General features: G+C 42.3%; 1 protein-coding gene across 1 annotated transcript in view; it reads right to left on the bottom strand.

Moving 5' to 3' along the window:
* The window catches only part of LOC144763264 (ribosomal protein S6 kinase alpha-2), a 1,818,960-nt gene extending 1,797,234 nt beyond the window's left edge, over positions 1 to 21,726 (bottom strand). Inside the window, exon 1 of the mRNA XM_078648717.1 lies at positions 21,289 to 21,726. Within this exon, the coding sequence (XP_078504843.1) occupies positions 21,289 to 21,387 (99 nt within the window). The 5' untranslated portion in view covers positions 21,388 to 21,726. The remainder of the gene's footprint in view (positions 1 to 21,288) is intronic.
* Between the last annotated feature and the right edge of the window lie 434 nt (positions 21,727 to 22,160).

Raw genomic sequence — 22,160 nt, 5'->3', positions numbered from 1 at the left:
AATTTGTAAGGAAACTTAAACTGTCTAAATGGCATGCCCTTATGAAAAACAAACCAACCATAGAACCAACTAATGGTAATACTGAAGAAGTACTCCCTGAGCTTAACGTAGGAGATACGGATATGCTGCATACTGTATATTCACCAGGGGGTATCATATCTGATGGGGAAATTGACAATCAAGTAGTCAGCCTGAGAGAAACTAGAACCGATAGGGCTGCTTGTACTAAATTTAAACCCAGATCTGTTTTTTATCCCATATTGCCTCATGATTCGATAGATACCTTTCACGAGGTAGTCACCAGGGAACGCACTAAATTTAAACATAGATGTTCAAGCTCCCATAATGGGAACTACAATTTGTCTAAGAAACAAATGGAATTTATCTTTTCCCTTGCAGATGACAAGAATGTTATTATGAGACCCTCGGACAAAGGGGGTAATATTGTCTTGTGGGGAAGGGATTTATATGTCAAAGAAGCCCTTAAACAACTTAAAGAAAGCGATTTCTATTGCAGCAGTAACATCAGGGAGTACAATGATAGTATCATTGTCACATGGGACAAACTAAATGAATGGCGTACAGAAGGCCTTATCTCTTGGCATGAATTGTGTTTTTTGAAAAGAGGATTACCCCAAATTGCCCATTTTCTAGCTCCTGCCCAAGGTGCTTAAAAATCCGGATGCGCCTCCGGGGAGGCCGATTGTCTCATCCATAGGAAGTGTAAATGAAAATCTTTCAAAGTACATAGATCATTTCCTTAGAGAATATGTATGCTTGTTACCATCTTACACCAGAGATACTACTGACTTCTTGAACAAAATAAGTAACATACAATGGGTGGAGGGATCTCTACTCATTACTATGGACGTACGTTCATTGTATACGATCATAGACCACGTCCATGGTATGGAAGCAAGTTACCACTTCCTGAAAAACAGGGACATAGGTTTTTTAGATCATACCCACATGCTCAAGGAAATGATTAAAATATGCCTTAGGAATAACATCTTTATGTTTGACTGAGACATCTATAAACAGGTGCGGGGCACGGCGATGGGATCGTGCTTCGCACCTAGTTTTGCGAATCTCTTCCTGGAGAAGTGGGAAGAAGAAATCAGGAAAGATGCGAATTTGACAAATGACTTTGAAATGGTGGACACATGGATTAGATACATTGATGATCTTTTTATTGTTTGGCGAGGCACAGAAAGGGAGGCAGAGAACTTCATCTGTAAACTAAATAACAATGAGTATAGCATCAATTTAACATTCAACATTGATAGGGAATGTATTGAATTCCTAGATACTGAAATTAAGGTGGTCGATGGAGCTCTGGTATCTAACCTCCATAGGAAAGAAACGGCAGGTAATAGCCTCTTATATGCCTCAGTGCTCATCCAGATCCACTTAAATGGAGTATACCTTTTGGAGAGCTACTGAGGGCGAAAATAAACTGCAGTAGCCAGGAGGGCTTTCTCCTTGAACAAGAGAAAATGCTAGGAAGATTCAAAGAAAGAGGCTATCCTGATTGGGTCTTGAAAAAAGCAGTTGAGAAGGTGACAGAAATTGAGAGATCAGAGACACTAACACTTAGACCTAGTAAAGACACAGAGGAGACAACCATGAGGGTCATTACTACCTTTAACCAAGGATCTAATAACATTCGGAAGATCCTAGCGGACAACTGGAAAATTTTAAAAACTGATCATATCATTGGACCTAAACTCAGTGCCAGACCACCAATCACATACAGAAAAGGCAGGAATTTGAGGGATATCTTAGTGAAGGGTGACATAACAGACACTAAGAAACACCATATACAGGGCTTGAAGGGATTCTATCCTTGCGGACATTGCAGGGCATGCAAATCCAGCTATATGGTGAAGGAAACAGACATTCCTGGCAACCCTCCACGTAAAACCATCAAACAATTCTTAACTTGTAACACTAACTATGTGGTTTACGTTCTCGAATGTCCGTGCAAACAAAGATATGTGGGGAGTACAATCTGTATGGCGAAAAAACGCATTCAGGAGCACATGAGGGCGATAACAAATGTAGACACACATTATCCAATTGCCCGACACTTTCAAGAATTCCATCAATCCAATACTGCCCTCCTCAGATTCTTTGTGGTTGAACAAGTCAACATAGGGAAAATAGGAGGCAACCGAGAACTAGCTCTAAGAAAAAAAGAATCCAAATGGATTATGGAACTTGAAACTAGATTCCCGGGAGGGCACAATCTAGACGAAGAATTAACCACCCACTTACATGAAGACTAAAAGAAGCCAGGGGTCTAATAGTAGCCTTATAGATAGGTTAGAAATAGGATGCTTTATTAATGTGAAGGGATAGGTTATTCCTTTTATTTAATTCACTCTTTCTGTAGGTTTCACATATCTACCTTTTGGTTCGACTGAAAGTACTGCAACTATGTTAAATAGGTTTTTGTTATAAGTTTTTATTACTAGTGATTTTAATCAACTCTTTTTTATGTTTCTTGTAGGAGGAAAGGAAGGGACACTTCACTTTTGAGCACTTCACCTGTTCCCTACCCTTTTCTTCACGTGGATAGAAGACACATCTTCACTTGAGTAAGAGAAAGAAACGTCACTTTTTGAACTTGTTTGAATCTGGAGCCGACCATTATATGGATTTATAGACAGTAAATATGAGGACATATAAGAAATGTCTCTGGCAGTATAGCATTTTTTCCAATGTGTTCGACTAGTTGCTTCCATCACCCCTTTGGGTAGTTATCCCATGAATGAAGATACAGTTCAAGCTTTATTGTGGCCAGATGTGGTAGGAGTACAAACCGCAATGGTGACTAATACCTCTTACCCATGGATACGGGCACTAGACTGAGAGAAAAGAATATTGTTAATATACGAGTAGTATGTATCTGCAATACACATATGCATTTTTATTAGCCACAAACCCCCTATATATAATAAGATGGGAAGCGGACTGGATACTTTAGCGGCTTTTACTCATGGCCGCGGTTTGCAATACATATTGTGGGAGTGATTTGGTTTAATATGATTTGTACAGATTAACTTTTTATTATTGGAGCAAAGTTGGAAAAAGCTGGTGTAACTTAACCACTCCACAATGGCCGCCATTCTGAATCTTACGTGATCGGGCTATAGAAGCGGTGTACTTCTTTTTCTTTTACCTTTTCTAAGATGGCCGCGATCCGATGTACTGTACAATAATGCATACGATACAAAGCAGAAAGGCACTTGATGTATGTGGTATCGGATCTATGCACAAAATATGAATTGTCTCAAATAACTTTTCGTATTTGGAGTTAAATGTCGATAGAAGTTAGTGAAATTTAACCACTGAACAAAGGCTGCCATTCCTTATATCATGTGACACGCAAATGTAGTACCTCATCTATGTCTATTTAAATGTATTGACACCGATGTCATGGTTATCGTGTGATCAAGCCTGTTGGCGAAACGCGTAGCATTACCTTGGAATAAAACCTTTTGAAAGATTTACCCCTGAGTGCGCGCTTGCTTGACAGCAACCAGTGGATTGGGAAATAAATATTATATATATATATATATTCATTGAAAAAACCATAGGTTTTATATCAGTTATAGTTAGCTGGACAATTTACTCATACAAAACCATTGAAATTCCCACGTTATAGTTAGTTGTACTCACTATAACTGGCGCGCCCGCAAAGCACTGCTAATGACGTCACATATTACATCACTCATGACATAGTCAGTGACATCACTCATGACATCACTGATGACATCTCAAATTACATCACTGATGACATCATCCTTGTGAAAAAATGGCAGACTCTCTCTCAGTGTAATATAAGTTTTGATACACACATTGAAAAATAGAATCAAATAATTACAAAACAATGGAGAAACTAATTCCACTTACAACAATCTATTCAGAAATTGCAAAATCTACATACACATTCGCTCATTCACCAACATATCTATATAGTTACTCATACACATACTCAATCATCATAAATACTCATTCATCTATACATTTTGTTACAAAACGACACTCATCCTTAGAGTTACTCACACACATACTCACACAAGCAAATAAATTATAAAACAACCATACACTTGCTTATACAGCTATACATACACCACTACTCTTACTTCTACAGAAACGTACACATACTTTTTTACTAAAACTATCTCTTATAGGAACAAAAAAGGATTTATACAGAAACACTTACAATTTCTCACTCTCACACATACTTACCTATATGCATCAATTCTTACTTATAGTAATTTAAAACATATGTAGTTACTCATAAAGAAATCATTCTGACAGTCATTCACTCACTAACACACCTATACACACACTCATCCATCCATACAGTCGTGCACACATGCTGTCTTCAAAACATATGCAAACAGTAAGGCACTCATTCATTCATATATGCACAAAGTAATACCTCCCACCAAACTTAACAGACACTCATACTAATACTCAAAAAACTAACTAATAACCCATATAGACAATCATGTAGCTACTCACCAACCTAAGCATCCGTCTATAGATAAAGGGAGACAGTGATACAGATATTTACAATTTTAAACAATAATTGGTAATACATATATTTAGTAACATACACTTAATAAATTAGTTATACAATCAATTAAAAAACCCCATCCATTTAAACTCTAATTTAATCGTTTGTTTTTCCATCGATGTTTAGGTACACATATATAAAATATATATGTTTTTTTATCAGAAAGATACACATTCACTGGATGATGTCATCAGTGATGTCATTTGAGATGTCATCAGTGATGTCATGAGTGATGTCACTGACTATGTCATGAGTGATGTAATATGTGACGTCATTAGCAGTGCTTTGCGGGCGTGCCAGTTATAGTGAGTACAACTAACTATAACGTGGGAATTTCAATGGTTTTGTATGAGTAAATTGTCCAGCTAACTATAACTGATATGAAACCTATGGTTTTTTCAATGAATTTGCTAGGTTTTTTAAATGCTAATTCCTAACTATAACGTGTGTAAAACCTATGGTTTTTTCAGTGAAATTGCAAGGTTTTTTAAATGCTAATTCCTAACTATAATGTGTGTAAAACCTATGTTTTTTTTGTGAATTTGCAAGGTTTTTTAAATGCTAACCCCTAAATAAAATATGTGTAAAATTCTTTTTTTTATTATGAATTTAAATACAACATCAAAACACTGAAAGTAGTTTTTTTTCTCCTTTCTTTATTGCCCTTCCTTTAGTTTTTCAGTCTACTTAACTCACTCCCCTACCCTTAGTCCCCTTCTTTCAGTTACTCTTCAACTCCTCTTTTGTCACTCACCATACTCCCCTTTGCTCACTCTTTCCCTCAGTCCCTTCCTTCCCTCAGTCATTTCAATCACTCATTTATGCACTACGCTTTCATTCAAAAAAATGAACGACACAGTGTTTAAAAATATAACTCTTTTTAGAGAATTGAATGAGTTCTGAAAAGAACTGTTTTTTTTTCTTTTGTTGTTTTATATTTTTTTCCTTTTTTTAAAATTTTGAGATTTTTTTTTTTAAGAAAATTCAGGAACTGCAACAAGGAAACTGTACAACCGGAACAAAATTAATCAAAAATAGAAAAAATGTATCTCCTTTCAGAGCATTTATGATTCTGAATCATGCGTTCAATTAGATTCAGGCTCTGTTCTCCATAAACAATAATATCAAAACATTTGTTGCACCGCATATACACATGTGCCAAATATGGCCTAACGTCCATTTCCGCTGTTGCTGGTGATGGAGGTGGAGCTGTAGATGTGCTGGCCACAGCTGGTGGAATCTGCTGGGCCAGAGCTCTTGTGGCTGCTTGGGCATATTGCACAGGGTGCACATTTTTTACATGTCTTACCATGGTATGGATAGAAAAAGAGTATTTTTTCAGAGGGTTTCCCCTTGAAAGAACAGTACCACAAAGAGTACACGTTACTTTAGGGGCATTTACCTTTTTTTGATGCTCAGGAAAAGTAAAAAACTTCCAAATAAAAGAAGATTTCCCTTTCTTAGCTGGCTGGTGATATTTCCATGTGGGAGTCAGATGAAGAAGATGATGTTTCTTTTCTTTCTGCCATCCTGTTCTTTTTTCTGCTTCCAGCTCCAAAAAGGGTCCTTCTTCCAGGAGAATAAAGCAAATAGTGAGGGAAAAGGGTGGGGTTTTGAAGATTCTAGATCTGAAACTACTATGAACCAATGAAAAATGTTGTTTTTGAGTCACATGACTTGACTTTTTTTTTTTATTCAATTGTGAGGTGCGCGCACCCCGCAATTAATTTCTTTTTTTTTACGTTTTTTTGGCCCGTCGGAGTTGTTTTGGGACCCCCTGAGAAACTCTAGGGGGTCAGGGACTGTCTATCTTTCCTCCTTTTCATGTTTTGAAACTTTTATGTAAATCGGGTAAAACGCCATTTTATTCCGACGTGCGCGACCGGGTGCGTGCACCCCGCAACTTTTTAGTAAAAAAATAAAGGATTTTTTGGGCCTTGGGGGTCCTTAATGGACCTCCTGAGAATACCTAGGGGGTCAGGGAGTGTTTACCAAGCCTACTTCTCACGTTTTGAAACTTTTATGTAAATCGAGTGAATCGCCATTTTGAGACGGAGTGCGCGACCGGGTGCGCGCACCCCGCTATTTTTCAACCCGTTGAGATTCTCCTGGGACCCCTTGAGAAGGTCTAGGAGGTCAGGGTGTCTCTACCTTGCCTCCTTTTTACGTTTTGAAACTTTTATGAAAATCGGGCAGACCGCCATTTTAAAGTGACGTGCGCGACCGGGTGCGCACACCTGAGCGCGCACGTCAAGTCATGTGACTCAAAAACAACACTTTTCATTGGTTCTTAGTAGTTTCAGTTCTAGAATCTTCAAAAACCCCACCCATTTCCCTCTTTATCTGTTTCAATCTCGTGGAAGAAGGACCCTCTCCAGCTTCTCTGAGAAATAACTGAAATGGCAGCCAGACAGGAATCATCATCATCTGATTCTGATGAACAGTATCGACTTCCTCAACGGCGAGTGAAGGAATCTTTTATTTGGCAATTTTTTCGATATCCTGAAGGACTAAAGAAGGTGAATGCACCTAAAGTCACATGCACCATTTGTGACACTGTCCTTTCTAGGGGAAACCCTTCGAAAAAATATTCATTTTCAATTCACACGATGATGAGACATGTGAGGCAAGTGCACCCTGCGCAGTTTACGAAGGCATCCACTAGAGCCCTGGCCACACAAATGCCACCAGCTGTGGCCAGCACTTCATCGGCAACACCTCCATCTCCTTCAACTGCCGAACTGGACCTGAGGCCATATTTAAAGAAGGTGCACATGAGGTGCAACAAGTGCAACGAAATTCTTGTATACTCTGAACAAAGCCTTGTGCTTGTTGAAAAGCGCATCATGGAGCATGTGTGCACAAGAAGGCGATCATTTTTTTAAATTTCAGTTTTTTGTTGTTCCTGTTGAACACTTTTGAAGTTCAGGATTTCAGTTTGCGCTTGAAAAAACCCCAAAAAAGTATAAAACTTTGTTTAAAAAAAAAAAATACAAAATAACAAAACCAAACAAAAAAAGTTCTTTTCAGAACTAACTCATTTTTCAAAAAAGAGCTCTATTTCTTATGCACTGTGTCATCTTTCTTTTGAATGAATGTGTAGTGTATAAATGGCTAGCTGAAATGAATGACAAAAATGGAGTAAGGGACTGAGCAAATGAGTGAGGTAAAGGAAGTATAGTGACTGAAGAAAGTGAAGTAAAAGAGTGACTGAAACAATGAGGCAGATGTACGTTACATGGTGCATCTCTGCAAATCAGCAGCGATGCGCCAAGTAACCTACGACAAGCAAAACCACTCAAGCGCCACCACTGATGTTCCACATTTATAATGTGGCACACCATGGGACAAAAACGGCACAGATGCGTGACGCATCTGTGCCGTAAAGGTGTCGCATTGCTAGAGTTGCGTCGCATGCGCAATGCAGCTCCAGCAATGCTCCTGGGGGGCCCATTCAACTAATGCTGCGTCAAGCCTTACGCCTGCTTCAATCAGGCACAGGGTTTTGACATAGCATTGGCCTAAAAGTGATTGAGTGAAATCTTGTAGATTTCACTTAGCCATTTTTAGCAGGCGTTCCTGCGCAGGAACATCCCCCCGCACCATAACGCCTCCTTAAGGCACAGGGCTTTACAACGTGACGCATCGCCCAGATGTGTCACGTTGTAAATAACACGCACCATGGTGCATCTTTTGCACCGCCGCTGTGTCACAAAAGTGACCAACGCAGCCCCCTGGCACATTTGCAGAGGAGGAACTAATTCCCCTTGCCAACTAGCCCACCAGGAACCTCCAGTATTTCCCAGGGGGCTGCATTGCAGAGAGGTGTAATGAGGCCACACCCTTTTTTACACCTCTCTGCAGCGCAGCCCACGGGCGCGTTTGCAGAGGGGGAACTAATTCCCTGGGAGGCGACTAGCCCACCTGGAGCCTCCAGTATGCGCCAGGGGGCTGCGGATTTACACTGTACCAGCCTATGAATCACCGGACCCCTTGTTACTGGATGCATGGGCAGAACACACGGCATCTGCATGTCAAGGAAGTTTACGGCTCCTTACAAAATTTGCATGGAGTGATCGTGAAAAGGCACTTGAAGACATAACGTCATTGGAAGAAGAGTTATCAAAAGAAGAGGATCAGACAAAAATTACAGAATTTAAAGAGCTTATGAAAAAACGTTTGAAAACATACGAAGACAAGATTAAGGCACGTAAACAAAGCACATTTGATCGAGACGAGGAAGACTACGCCCAAGGAAGGATTTTGACCTTCGCCAAAAAATACGATGCACCTCGGAAAGAACTTCTTAAAAAGAGAACAACGGGTGCACGAGTAGAAGTGGCGGAGACACCAGTGACCTCAGAGTCAGAAGTCACTGAGAACGAATTATCCAAAGACGAGGGCAGAGGTCGCCTAAGGTCAGGCCGAGTGCTTACTCCTTTTCACAAGGAGTTCAAACTGATCGACCAGTCCCGACAAAGCGGTGGGGCGGGCAAGCCGCCCGAGAAAGCCACACGAGGAAGACAAGGAGGGGGCAGAGGAGCCGCGGGGGCCAACACTTCGCCACCTATCACAAGAAGCAAGAGAAATTAGAACAAGAAACGTCAGTAATGGAAAAAAATCTCACCATTATAAATCTAACGGACAAGAAATTAACTGAGACTGAAGAATCAATACTCAAATTGGGACTCAATTTTTGCCCTCAACGTGATCTAGAATTCACGCAAACACGGATCGATCTGTACAAATTCATTCGTAAAGTGAAACTTCATAAATTCTTTAAGACCAAGGTGCAAACCGGTGTACAAAGGAAGAAGATTATTAGAAGTTCCGATACCGATTCTTTGGCAGGTAAAGATCTGAATGCCATTATGGTCCTGGAGGACTTGAGAAATGATGATCAAGGTATTACTTTGACCTCTATCAATAGATCCCAGCAATTGGCTATTACGGGAATTGAACAAATTGGAGGACAGACGTCATTCAAACCTGTTTCACAATTCAATCCTCAACTAGCAAATGATGCTATAGATGTTTTTTCAGAGGCCGTATTGAAGGATCTGAAGCGATTCAGAGGAAAACAAAAACATACTAAAGTTAAGAATAACAACTTTTCTAAAGAACAACAACTTGCACTGAAGAAACTGAGCCAAGACAAAGAGATCATCTTTAAGTCTGCAGATAAGGGCGGGAATATTGTCCTACAGAGCAAATCGAGTTATAATCAGGAAGCTCTTCGCCAATTGACTAATAAAGACACTTATTTACCCATCACCAACAAGGAATACTTATCGAGTATTGAGGAGTATCATCTGTTGATAACCAAATGGCACACTAAAGGCCTATTAGAAATGGATGAGTTTCTTTTTCTCAGACGTTTAAATCCAACCATCCCGACTTTTTATCACCTCCCCAAGGTGCATAAAAACAAGGAAATGCCACGGGAAGACCGATTGTGGCATCACAGGGTTGCCTTACGGAACATTTGTCGATTTATGTTGATTTCTTTCTGCTGCCTTTTGTAAAAACATTGAAGTCTTATATACGAGACACTACAGACTTTTTGGAGAAACTGACATTTGTGAAATGGAAAGAAGGCTATACGATGATGGTATTGGACATCACAAGTCTATATACTTCGATAAATCATGAGGACGGCCTGAAAGCCATGAAATACTTTCTAGATCAAAGACCATTAAAATTCACTTCACACAGCACTCTTGTACTAGAATTCGCGGAATTCTGTTTATCTAATAACATCTTTCTTTTTCAGTCCCAATTATACAAGCAAATGTCGGGCACGGCAATGGGCACCTGCTTCGCCCTCAGCTACGTGAATCTTTTTGTTGGCTGGTGGGAGGAGCAGGTGGCCTGGGGGACGATCAATGCCTCCTGGTCTGAGAGAGTGATAAGTTGGCATCGTTTTATCGATGACTTATTTATCATTTGGAATAGCACCACTGAATCTGCCAGGGAATACATGAAGGTGTTGAATCAGAATATAGTAAATCTGGAATTCTCAGGTGAAGTGAGTGAGACATCTGTCAATTATTTAGATGTCAATATCTACATTGAATCTGGAGAATTAAAAAGCAGGTTATTCCGCAAAGCCACTGCTGGCAATTCTGTATTGGTAGCGACCAGCAGTCATCCTACTAATCTGGTACGGAGCATCCCCTATGGGGAGCTCCTTAGAATCAAGCGAAACTGCACTGATGATGATGAATTTCAAATTGCTGCTAAACAGAGTATTGAACGCTTCAAGGTTAGGGGTTACAGCACTGATATCCTTGCTAATGCCTATAAAAGAGCTAATGCCATAAAACGTGAGAACCTGTTTAAGAAGAAAGACAAGAAAACTAATAAGAACTCTAACAACAAGTTCCGGTTCATTACCACTTATTCCAGAAATGCCTCCTTTTTAAAGAAAACTTTGAGGAAAAGTTGGCATATCTTCCAGACAGATGAGTGTTTGGCTGTCGATCTCCCTTCTTACCCACTGATAACATTCAGGAAAGCAAGGTCCATAAAAAATGAGTTGGTCCAGAGTCATTTGGCAGACATTCCTAAATCACCTTGTGGGGCGATGCAAGGCTTTTTCACATGCGGGAAATGTAAGGCCTGCAAATCGAGCAAGAGGGTTCTAACTTATGACATTCCAGGGGTGGGTCTCCAGAGAAAAATCAACGAATTTCTCACTTGCACTACACCCTATAGTGTCTACTGTCTCTATTGTCCTTGCGGTCTTCGATATGTAGGGAGTACTGTTCACCCCATGAAAATAAGGATATTAGAACATATGCAAGCCATCGCGAAATTTGATGAGGCATACCATGTTGCACGTCATTTTGACCAAGTACATCACCGCAACAGGGATCTCCTTGGTTATTTTGGCCTGGATTACATCCCCAATAATCCTAGAGGGGGGGGACAGACTCACTAGGCTCCGTAGACTAAAGTCAAGGTACATCATCGACCTGCAGACAAAGGTGCCAGGGGAATTGAGTATGCATGAGGAACTTGCAGTCCACCTAGGCGAATGATGTCTGTCTATGCAGTATGCTCTGGATTTTGAGGTCTTTTCTGCTTATTTTCTGTGCCCTTGCTAGTATTTATATTGTCATTCCACACTGCATGTGAATTGAATTCTAGTACTGTGTTATTCTCCTCACAGTACTTTAGCTGATTGATCTAATTTACTTCCTTCCCTTTAGTAATATATTTTGAATACGGTATATTGATTATTATACATTCCAATGTATTATGAACTGCTTCTATGAATGTTGTTTTATTGCCAGGTTTGTGTGATTGGAATGCTGGAATATTTGTTTTGTGCGGGTATGCCCATCCGAGGGCTTTATGAGCTATAACATGGGTTGTGATTAACTTTGTTTGATTTGTGTTGCTTTTTATTTATTAAGCACACAAGCATTACCCAATTTGACCCACATTGATTTAGTACTATATGTATCAGGCATGTTAAGATGGAGCTCATGCTGTATACTCTATCTGAGTCTTCTATTGTCCTTTGTTTATTTCCATGCACACTGGTTATAATGATGTTTTGAGTGACGATGTGGTAAACATAGAAGAAGGTTACGACCGAAACGCGTCTGTTTGCTGGTTGCTGTGTTTGTTTCACAATAAACGATTCAAACGGCCCCCGCGTGTGCTTTATTCCTGTGGAGGACTGTCTGCTTTGGAGTTGGGAGCGGCAATATATAAACATATATATACATATATTTACAGGTGAAACCTTTATCATGCATAGGCTTTTATGATTCTTGCTTTAACTACGAAATTTGTTGTAAAGGTGTGCGTGGTAAAGGTAAATGTGTTGTTAAAAATGTGTGGTAATGATCACGCGCCCCCATGCCTAGGGGAGGGGTGCTCTTATTCGCGCCACAGGCCTGAGCTCCTCTGGGACCAGAAGGGGGCTGAGCCAAGGAGTAAAGTAAAAGTCCACATTTGTAAAGCGCACAATCACCCGTAAGGGTCTCTAGGCGCTGGGGGCCGTCGGGAAGATTGAGCGAGCTATTGCCCAGAGTCACATGGTGCTGGGCTAACCTGCCGCCGGAGCCGGGGATCGAACCGTGGTCCCCAGATTTCAGCATCAGTCGCCCTGGCTGCGGCGCCACACCTCTTCCTCAAGTCAGGTGGTGACGTCATCAGGGGGCGCAGTAGGAACTTGGGCAGCCACATGCGGCTGTGCAACAGTGTTTCCGGCCTCTTTGTCTCCTTGGACCGCAAGCAAGCTGTTTCATCAAGACTGGGTGCATCTGTTGGGCAAAGGGCAGGAGTTCTTTATCGAGATGATACTGGGGGCAATTGCGGAGCACAGTCAGTGCCAGGGGGAAGGGTGAGGGTGCCAGGGAGCTTCTCACCCTGTGGCGGAGCACTGACAGTTAACAACAAATGGTGATGCACAACAATGGATGTTCAGCAACTGGTTGGACCACAGGAGGGGGTAGGATTGGTGTTTACAACGGGTTGGCTGGGAGGGGGGACTGACCTGCTGGTGGTCCTGGACTCAATTGCCCTAACCCGCAATGTATGGACGGACTGATTAGAACCTTGGGGAGACAGCGGGTGTGCTAGGCGGTGTCCTGGATTTTAAGTAGCGCAACAGGTTACTGTAGCACGTTGGGCCCTGCTGGCACAATGTGCGCAGCAGAGTTGGTGCTTGGTGGGCCGAGAAGGCCAAGTTCAAGATCAAGTTTAATGTTGTGCCTAATTGCCTTACTGCCTTTGACAATGTTGATGCAGCTAAAGTGTGATGTTGACATTTTTCCTATATATAAGTAGGATACTTGTACTTTCGTATTGGTTTGTAGTTTTGAATTACCTTGTTTGATGTGAATATAAGGCTACGCCTTGGACAACATATCCTGAATCTAAGAGTTCTTGGGCACAGCGGAGCAGGAAGGAAAAGTGAGGGGAGTATGGGAGAAGTGAATGGCACATTGTGCGCGTACTAAGGTTATCTGTGGTAATGGCATTCATGTAACGTCATGAGTTACAACATAATGTGTGGTTTCGTCATACATCCATAGTAGTGAGTACAGAGGAATAGTACGCAGATACCGCTAATGCAGGGTGTTCCAGAGATAATGTCGATCTTGTGATCTACGGCTGAGCGCGTGTGTATTCGTCTGGCAGTTGCGGATAAGAACAGTGATATTATTTAGCCTGTGCACGAATTTTCCTAGAATGTGTGCCAGGCCTAATCCAACCCGACCAGTTCAGGAGAGTTGCACTGTAGTAGCATCCCTTAACAAAAAAAGGTTTACGCAATTCATATATGCATTTCAGGTTTTGTCGTTATTAGCCGTTCAATAGCATGCCCCTTCAGTAGTGACAGTGTAAAATCTATATATAGATTTCACGGAGCATTAAAGACAGGCCAAAGACCTGTCCCGCTGAACAACCTTAATTTGCTTACTAAGGGCATAGTCATGAATACGTTCCTTCACTCTGCCTTGTAAGTGTTTTTTTTTTAAAGCTGTCTTCTTAAAAACAATTGCATTTCTGCATACAAATTAAGAAGCCCAAGACGAAATACGACGTGCTCAAGAACTGGCCGTTGGAAATGTTCACGCTTTATAATACAGTACAGATATACACAGTACAGAAATTGCACAGATATAAACACAGTATTGTACTCGCCCTATGTCATATCTATGGTTGCCCCTTCCTTAAATCACTCACTAGATGCATCTGCTACCCTTATATAGCAATAGATTAAGTATTACCCTATTGATTAATACAGTTTCTCCATACATTGTCATAATTTGCTAAAGTTCTTCTGATAGCCCCACTCACTACACACAGGAGTCGAGCACATGAACACCTAGACATTTTGTCAGCTGATAACTTCATTCCAGACGCAGCATGCTCCAGTGAACTCTTGCACTTTCTTCGACCCAACAGAATTGTCTCTCAGCTTTCCTTATTACGCACATGCAATTCAACCGACTAGTTGCATAATGGATGGGTGGATTTTGAAAATGTAAAGAAAAATTCGGAACTCGATACCTATTATACCTGTTCTGCTTTGGTTCGAGATAGTAAAACAAATAATCAAACATCAAACAAGTAAGTAGAAAACATGCTCATGCAACAGAAGGCCTGAGTTTGTGAAATATTTACTTTCACGCATGCATTATTGCGATTCCCGCTCCAAAAACATGGCGTATGGTTTGCAAAATGCCATATGGCTGTATTTGGTATTACTGCAGGACGCAATGAAGAATGCAGTCATTTCAATAGACACATGTTTTGCTATTTCTTAGCAGTAGTTGTCAACGACACGTGCATGTTTTTCAGATATGTTTGCCCATATATTCCACATCTCTAATAGCCTCTGGCAGGATTAGCAGTGAGCAGAACTCAATAGTGTCCTCACCAGCAAGACACTCACAAGAAGCAGGCATTGAACAGCCAACATCCTCGTCTAACATTACTTAGATGGTACCCGAACAGGACAGGCATGCAGGCCTTGAGTGGGCAGCCTCCAAATTCGATAGATGTACGTAATGATTGTCATGTCAAGGTCAATTAAAAATATCTGAATGAATTTGGTGCTCAAGTGCAATCCCTGACGTGTTGTTGCTAAGATCTCTCTGACACATGTTGAAGAAATGTTTTTAGTTTATGCACGGCATTACTAAATAAAGAAGACTTTACAGAACAAGAATATTTGACAGACCAAACAATAACTCGATTTAAAGATAAAGAATGGTATTCTAGATATCGCCATTCACCATACAACTAGGCAATGCATTTTCAATGGCAGCTGCATGCTTCTGGTGTTGCTAGTCAAGATAGAAATTACATTACACAACAGAGTGGGTATCCTAAACTCGATGGAGTCCCAAAAGGTACAGCAAGAGTATAACATTTGAGAAAATGGTAATGTGAAAGCAGTCAGTCGAAATAAACCCACACCTCTCCTTTCAGCCAAGTTTCTTAACATCAGTGACAAAAACTGTAGCTGGCACACAGCATGCACAGAGCATATGTGCTGGGTCACCATGTCATGGAATGGTTAAGAACCTGAAGGCTAAGTGCCATATATGGGAGTTTTCTAATACACCAACTAATTCAGGCGGTGACTGAAGCCTGGTGGTGAAACAGCTTAGAGCCGGCTGCAGTAGGAGTGGGCTAACACTTGGATGGGCTACACTGCTCACCGATATGCAGACTGCGATCAATCGACCCTTCAAAATAGTGTTGGGAGGAAACTGGATTATTCTCTTCTTCCCCTGAAAATCTGGAGGTGGACTATGCTCGTTCCGGCTTTATTCCAAAATAGGAAGGTCTCCACGCTCTTTTCATTGTAGCCTGCTTGGGAAGAAAGGGGGAGAGATCTGTGAACAACGATTGACACACCTCTGACCAGAAAGCCTTCACACAGCTGAGTGTGAGTCACTGTGGGCACAGTTGATGCATCGAGCCTGTGGCCATGGGCTGGTGTTCAGCTGACCTGTGTGCCTGGGATGGTAGGAAGACGAGAGGCACGGAGCAAACTGGGCATAAGTGGTTTTAAGATGATTTTGAAGTTTGGTTTAAAAATGTAATTCATCTGCATCACCACTCATATGAATCTGTGATTCCAGTGGTCCACGCTGGCTTAAACATTAAGCTTTTCTATTACTTTTTTGTTGGTTCAGCACTGACTCAATGCGAGTGGGGCAGAAACGTTCCAAAACTTCAACTAATTCCCTGGGCAACAACAGTTTTATCCCAATAGAGACTGCTCTGCTTGTACTGAGGGCTACACAGTAGAACTGTACAAAATGTTTACTGGAATCTCATCTCAGACCTTGATTACTGGGCCACCTTAGCTCGTCCTGTTTTCTTACACCGACTGCATATGTTTTTTCTGGAGACATGGTTGGTTCAAGCAGAAACGTATCACTGTAATGGACTGTAAAAAGGGAACAGTATGTGTTATAAGGTCTTTCCTACTCTTCCTTCTTTCCACCCAGGGCCGGACTGGGGACCATAACCGGCCCTGGCAAAGTGCTCGCCCGCCCCCCAGTTTTTGGCCGATTTTGGTACAGGGCTCTGTAACAAAAACGGCCCCAGGGGCCCAAAACCGGCCCCCACCCCTGCGGCCCACCGGGGGATTGTCCGGTGCCCGCTATGGCCAGTCCGGGCCTGTTTCCACCCTGTCTTCCTGCTGTTCAGCCTATGTTGTGTGTGGAATGTGATGACTGCATAGAATGTTGGGTGTAGGAGGTTAGGCAGTTGGTGTCAGCGGGATGATCAGTAAAGACCCTGCTCCTGGTGGGGCGTACTTTATGCTTAATTACCATCTACCTTAAGCTTCTTGTAACTTAATTACAAATAAAGATATAACTTGGAACCTACAACCTGCCTTCTTGAAGATTCATATTTATAACAGTATGCAAGTTCATTTACTCTCGTGAACAGAGGTAAAAATGGGATCTCACAATTAAATACATGTTGAGATTCCTGATTTTCATGTTTCCCTCTCTCGTAAGGAACGAGCAAAACCCATGGTTCTAGTGAGAAATATTATACAACTTCGCCCACCCCTTCTATATGGAGCCCTAAATCCAGAAGTGTAGCAAGGATGCCAAAGCCTCTGGTGCAAGCAAGGAAAATAATGACCCCTTTGACTGCTGTTGGGGTAGTAAAATACAGAAACTATTAGATTTCAATGAGCCCCTCAGGGCCCCGGTGCCACTGCACCAGCTGCCCCAATGGCAGCTACGCCCTTGCCTAGTTATAAATATCATTATATTATCCTTGTGCATAGCCTATATATATCATTAATGTAAAAAATGTGTCTGCAGTCGCCAAAGTACTTCACCTTCTGCTGCAGGTCCTAAGTTGCTTGCTGTGTGGCAATGATTTTTCCAGGTGATATATGTGCCATTTTTGTGGAAATTATGGGCCTTATTTGTGAGGTGTTGGCGCAGGATAGTTCCCGCAAGGAATCTTGTTGCCCTGCGTCAAAAGAAAGGGCAGAAATGCATCGTATCTATAAGATACGCGCATTCCTGTACTTTTCCCCTGCACTGGCGTACAATGGGCTGTCATGCGCCAAGGCACCCTTACACCATGGTGCATGGGTGTCTGCTTTGTACGGGTGATATTTTTTGTGCAGGAAGATACACCTTCTAGCACATAAACAATCACAAGAGGTGTTTTCCTCTTTCTATGTGTGCTGTAGAATGCAGCACAAATAGAAAGCAAAAAATGAAGAGAACTAAGGATATTTCTCCTCGTTGCACCTCCCTAAGAACACCAGTGGGGTGGCGTTAGAATAAGATGCATTCAGGTTTATTATTCCTAATAAATCTGGAAATGCTTTAGATTGCATGGGTGTTGCGCGGGAGCACCCACAGCAATACCCATGGAACGCCCCTTTCACGCAGTGATCTGCGAGAATGCGGCACATATTTGCAAGCCCATGAAAAGCCATTGAAAGTTGCTTTACGTGGCCTTGTAAATATGCTGCAGCACATTGCACCACCGAAACGTCAAAAAAGCGATGCTCCGGTAGTGCAAAAGTGCCCCCTGGAGCCTCGTAAATGAGGCCCTATGTGTATTATACAAAATAAACTGGGGTGGCCATCTGCTTGAAAACTGTTCAGGAACTGGAACTACTCCCTCGTGCACCATAGCCATGTGAGTTCCTTGCTCAGTTTACTAATCTTCTAGCGTCTAAAGTCACGTGGGGAACGTTGGTCACGTGGCCCATAATGCTGTGGCTCACACACCAGATTCACAGCTTGTACCAGATATTTTCTGTTCAAACCAATCTCTTGGTCGCAAACAAAGTTATGAAAAAGCATAAGCAGGTGAATGCAAAAACTACATGAAATTTGTAAAACCCAAAAACTACCATCTATGCAATATTACTCTAGCACATTGAATATTTTTCTAAGGGCCTATTCTCCAGTCAAACGGGACTTATGTATTATACTTATTGCCACAGACATTCTCCCAATGAGTCCTTTACATATGACACCTGGGGAGAGGGTAAGCATGAGTTTTAATAAAAGCTTCATGTATAAAATAAATTATTGCAAATATTCAAAATGAGATGTAACTATGCATTGGATGAGTTGTAAATGTATTTTTTCTAGTTGCAATGTACTTTTATGGTTCATTAACAAACCGAAATAAAGTTAAAATGATGATGATGATGATGATAAAATAAAAGGAATTTATTGACAATGTAGGTCCGAAACACAGTCAGAGAGAGGGGCAGGTAATGGAATCGTAAGTTAGGAAACTCAAGCAAATAATGCATCTCATTAAATGATTTTCTCACATGATTTTAATTGCAAAGTGTTAATGAGATAGCACTCGAACAAGTGCAAGAAGTACAGGTAATGAGCATCTTTTTCCATTCGCTTTTCAACTCGCTACACATCATTCTTGTCACCTAATTAAAATGATTTGCAGTTTCATAGATATCAGCGTGTCTCATGTCATTTCTGACAAGCTCATTCAATACATTATTTTATTTGAAAAATAGAGTTTGTGGACCTAGGTTTTATCTATTATTAACGCTTTTTTGAATAGTTTATTGTTTCAAAACATGTATACGTTTGTCATAAATAGTGTATGTATTCTCCTGCTCTGATGTGCATAATTGAACTTTAAAGATGCATGTTATAGCGCATCCAGTTGAACAGCAGAACAGCATCTGTGGCACAACCACCAAATACTGTGATGTAATACTTTAATGATAAGCACAAGTAAACGTCTACATATAGAAGACAGCCTAATATGAATTATTTAGTTTTGCTCCGCCCAATGTGTCATATTTAGACTGTCTGGTCCAAATTACTTAAACTTTACACCAGAGTGCTAATTTTGGCACCATTTTTCAACATATATGGTTGTGCCATGTTGCTGCATTTCAGTTTTTTTGTTGTAGGTTGTGTTATGAGGTACAGTAAGTAAGAGGGTTTGGGTGTTCTCTATATTTTTATTGATTATTCCTCCACAAAGCAGGTAACCTTCTCTTATGATGGGAAGACATGTAGGCACAGGTGTGCGTGTGCGCGCGCAATCCCATACTAAGCTCAGGATGGTATTGTGTGTGCGCGGGACCAATCCCTACTGAGGAGGTAGTCAGTCTGTCATGGGCCCTAGTGCAAGGAAAGAAATGCCCGCCCCGCTGTAGAATAAATTATAACATACAGCAATAATTCGGATTCATTAATCCCCGGTGCCACTACACCTGCTGCACCAATGAAAGCTATGCCCCTGGTACTGAGGATGGTAAGGTGATTGCTTGCGCTATGCCCATAAGGACCTCTGAGATGCAAGGTGCGTGTGTGCTCCAGTACTGAGATAGGGATGCTGAGGTGTGCCTGTCCTATATATTTTTGTTGTTGTGCAGTTTTATATAATGCGGACTCGATCCGAAGGTATCAGAGCGCTATACGTGAACCCCAGCTGCACCACAGACAGACAAATTCAGTTCTAGGCACACAGCGAGGGTAAGTGATTTTCCCAGAATCACAGGATGCGTGAGCCTCCCGCCAAACCTCGAACCTGCTTCCCCAGGTTCAAGGTCGGCCGGTCTGCCCGTTAGGTGACATCCTCTCCCTGTGCTCTAGGACCGTATGTGCAAGGTGCCCGTGCACGCGCTATCCCGTACTGAGCTCGAGGATGGTAAGATGGTGCTGAAGTGCACCTCGACAAGTTCACTGCAGGCTGTATCCCATCTTCGCTGATGACTGATGCCTTCATGTTTCACGAGACTAAGAGAGATGGGCGGGTTTCAGAAGGGACACTTTAAATAGCTCACACACAAAAATAAGGGGGCAGATTTACAAGCCCCTTGCGCCACTTTTGCGTAATTTTTCCCATGTTAAAAAATACGCAAACGTGGTGCAAGGAGCTTGTAAATCTGCCGCAATTATTTTCACTTTATTTGCCTACCATCAGCATTGAGGTTTAGAATAAATCACATTGTTCCTTGGTATAACACAGCCCTTCTCAAGAAAAAGAAGCGCAGCTCAAGCACTCCACGTCTATTGAGAGGCCAATGCTCTATATATTCCCAGGCAGTCCTACAAACCGGTATTAACATTCCATCTATTTGCTGCGCCTGCCATATTCGAACCAACAACTCGATTTCCATGTGTGCAGCACGTTCTTGGCCCTGTTAGGCGAACTATGGAAAATGATGCCCACAAAATCAATCACTAAACACATGGCCATGTAAATAAGGCACGTCAGACGTATGACTACTTGTGTGCATACCCCTATTCTGTGCTCATACTTGGGGTTTCTTTTAAACATGCCAAGCCTTGGAACACCGTGGCTCATGGTCTATTGTGGCCTTGGTGGAATACAGTTCACTGCTTTTGAAAACATCCATTAGAGGGAAAGAAATAAAGTTCAGTTTCCCTTTTCTGATTAAAAAAACATATCAACTACAATAAAGAGTATAGAGTGTTGCTCTATTTGATGGAGCGTAGTTAGTTTTTGAGAAAGATGGTAACATCACTCAATGGACCTCAGTACTGGAGCCACCTGCCCAGTCCGCTTTTGAGCATTGCAGCAAGTCAGCCCACCTCATATCGCATCTTACTTACTTAAAGAAACACAAACAAGCTAACAGTTGCTATTAATGACACAACTTTTGTGACGCCTGCTTTACTTTCACACCTTTCGCAGCGCTGATGAAATGCGGATACCTCGTATCTGCTGAAGCTGGAGGTCTTGGAGCGGGACTTCTTGCGCAGGTAGACGGAGAAGAACCTGCGCACAGTGAATTTCCTCATGTTCATCTCCATGGCCCCGGCTGTTCCGGGCTGAGATGCCCCTCTTGGCCCGTTTCTTTACATCCACTGTAGGGCGAGCTGCCCCGGCAGCCAGAGGAGCGTCAGCCCGCTCTAGAAGCGCATCAGGAGCAGCTGCGCGTGGTGCGCAGGTGGCGCGAGGTGCGCAGGTGGCGCGTGGACTGGTCCATCGGCGTCCCGGATGGGGCTGGCAGCGGCGGCCGTGGCTCGAGCTCGTTCTCCCCCTGTCCCGCTTTCACTGTTTACATTTCACAGCCGCGCTCCCTCGGGGCCTGGCCGTGCAGCCAATCAGCGCCCGCTCTCCTTGCATGCTCAGCAGCCTCGCGCGGATGATAGCTCACGCAAAAGCAGGTGTGAGATGACAGGTGGATCTTTCTGGACTATCCCCGCACTTTCGTCCAACCACATATGAGATGGTCATCTACGCACCCCTGCCTCTGTCAGAGCACCAGGAGTGGGGTGGAATGTGTTCCCTCCCGGTCTCTCGCGGTACAGCAGGTGCGGGGATAAAAGGTGGATCTCAGTGCGCTTTTACTCCCGCTGAACGGCAGGTGTGAGATGAAAAGTGGGCGTCTCTGTATTGTCCCCGCCCCCACCCCCACCACCCTTGCCTTTCCCAAAGGAGTAAGACATGAGCGTCCCTTAGCTATCCACGCTCTCGTCGGTCTTCCCCGCAAGAGAGGGCACGGGTCGGGATGCAAGAACTTTCCCCTTCCAATTCTTCCAGGCACATCGGTTTGAAGCCTTCAGCCGTGTTCCTCGGGTTA

The sequence above is a fragment of the Lissotriton helveticus genome, chromosome 6 (assembly GCF_964261635.1).
Source record: "Lissotriton helveticus chromosome 6, aLisHel1.1, whole genome shotgun sequence".
In the NCBI taxonomy this organism is placed as follows: domain Eukaryota; kingdom Metazoa; phylum Chordata; class Amphibia; order Caudata; family Salamandridae; genus Lissotriton; species Lissotriton helveticus.
This window is presented reverse-complemented; position numbering and strand designations above follow the sequence as displayed.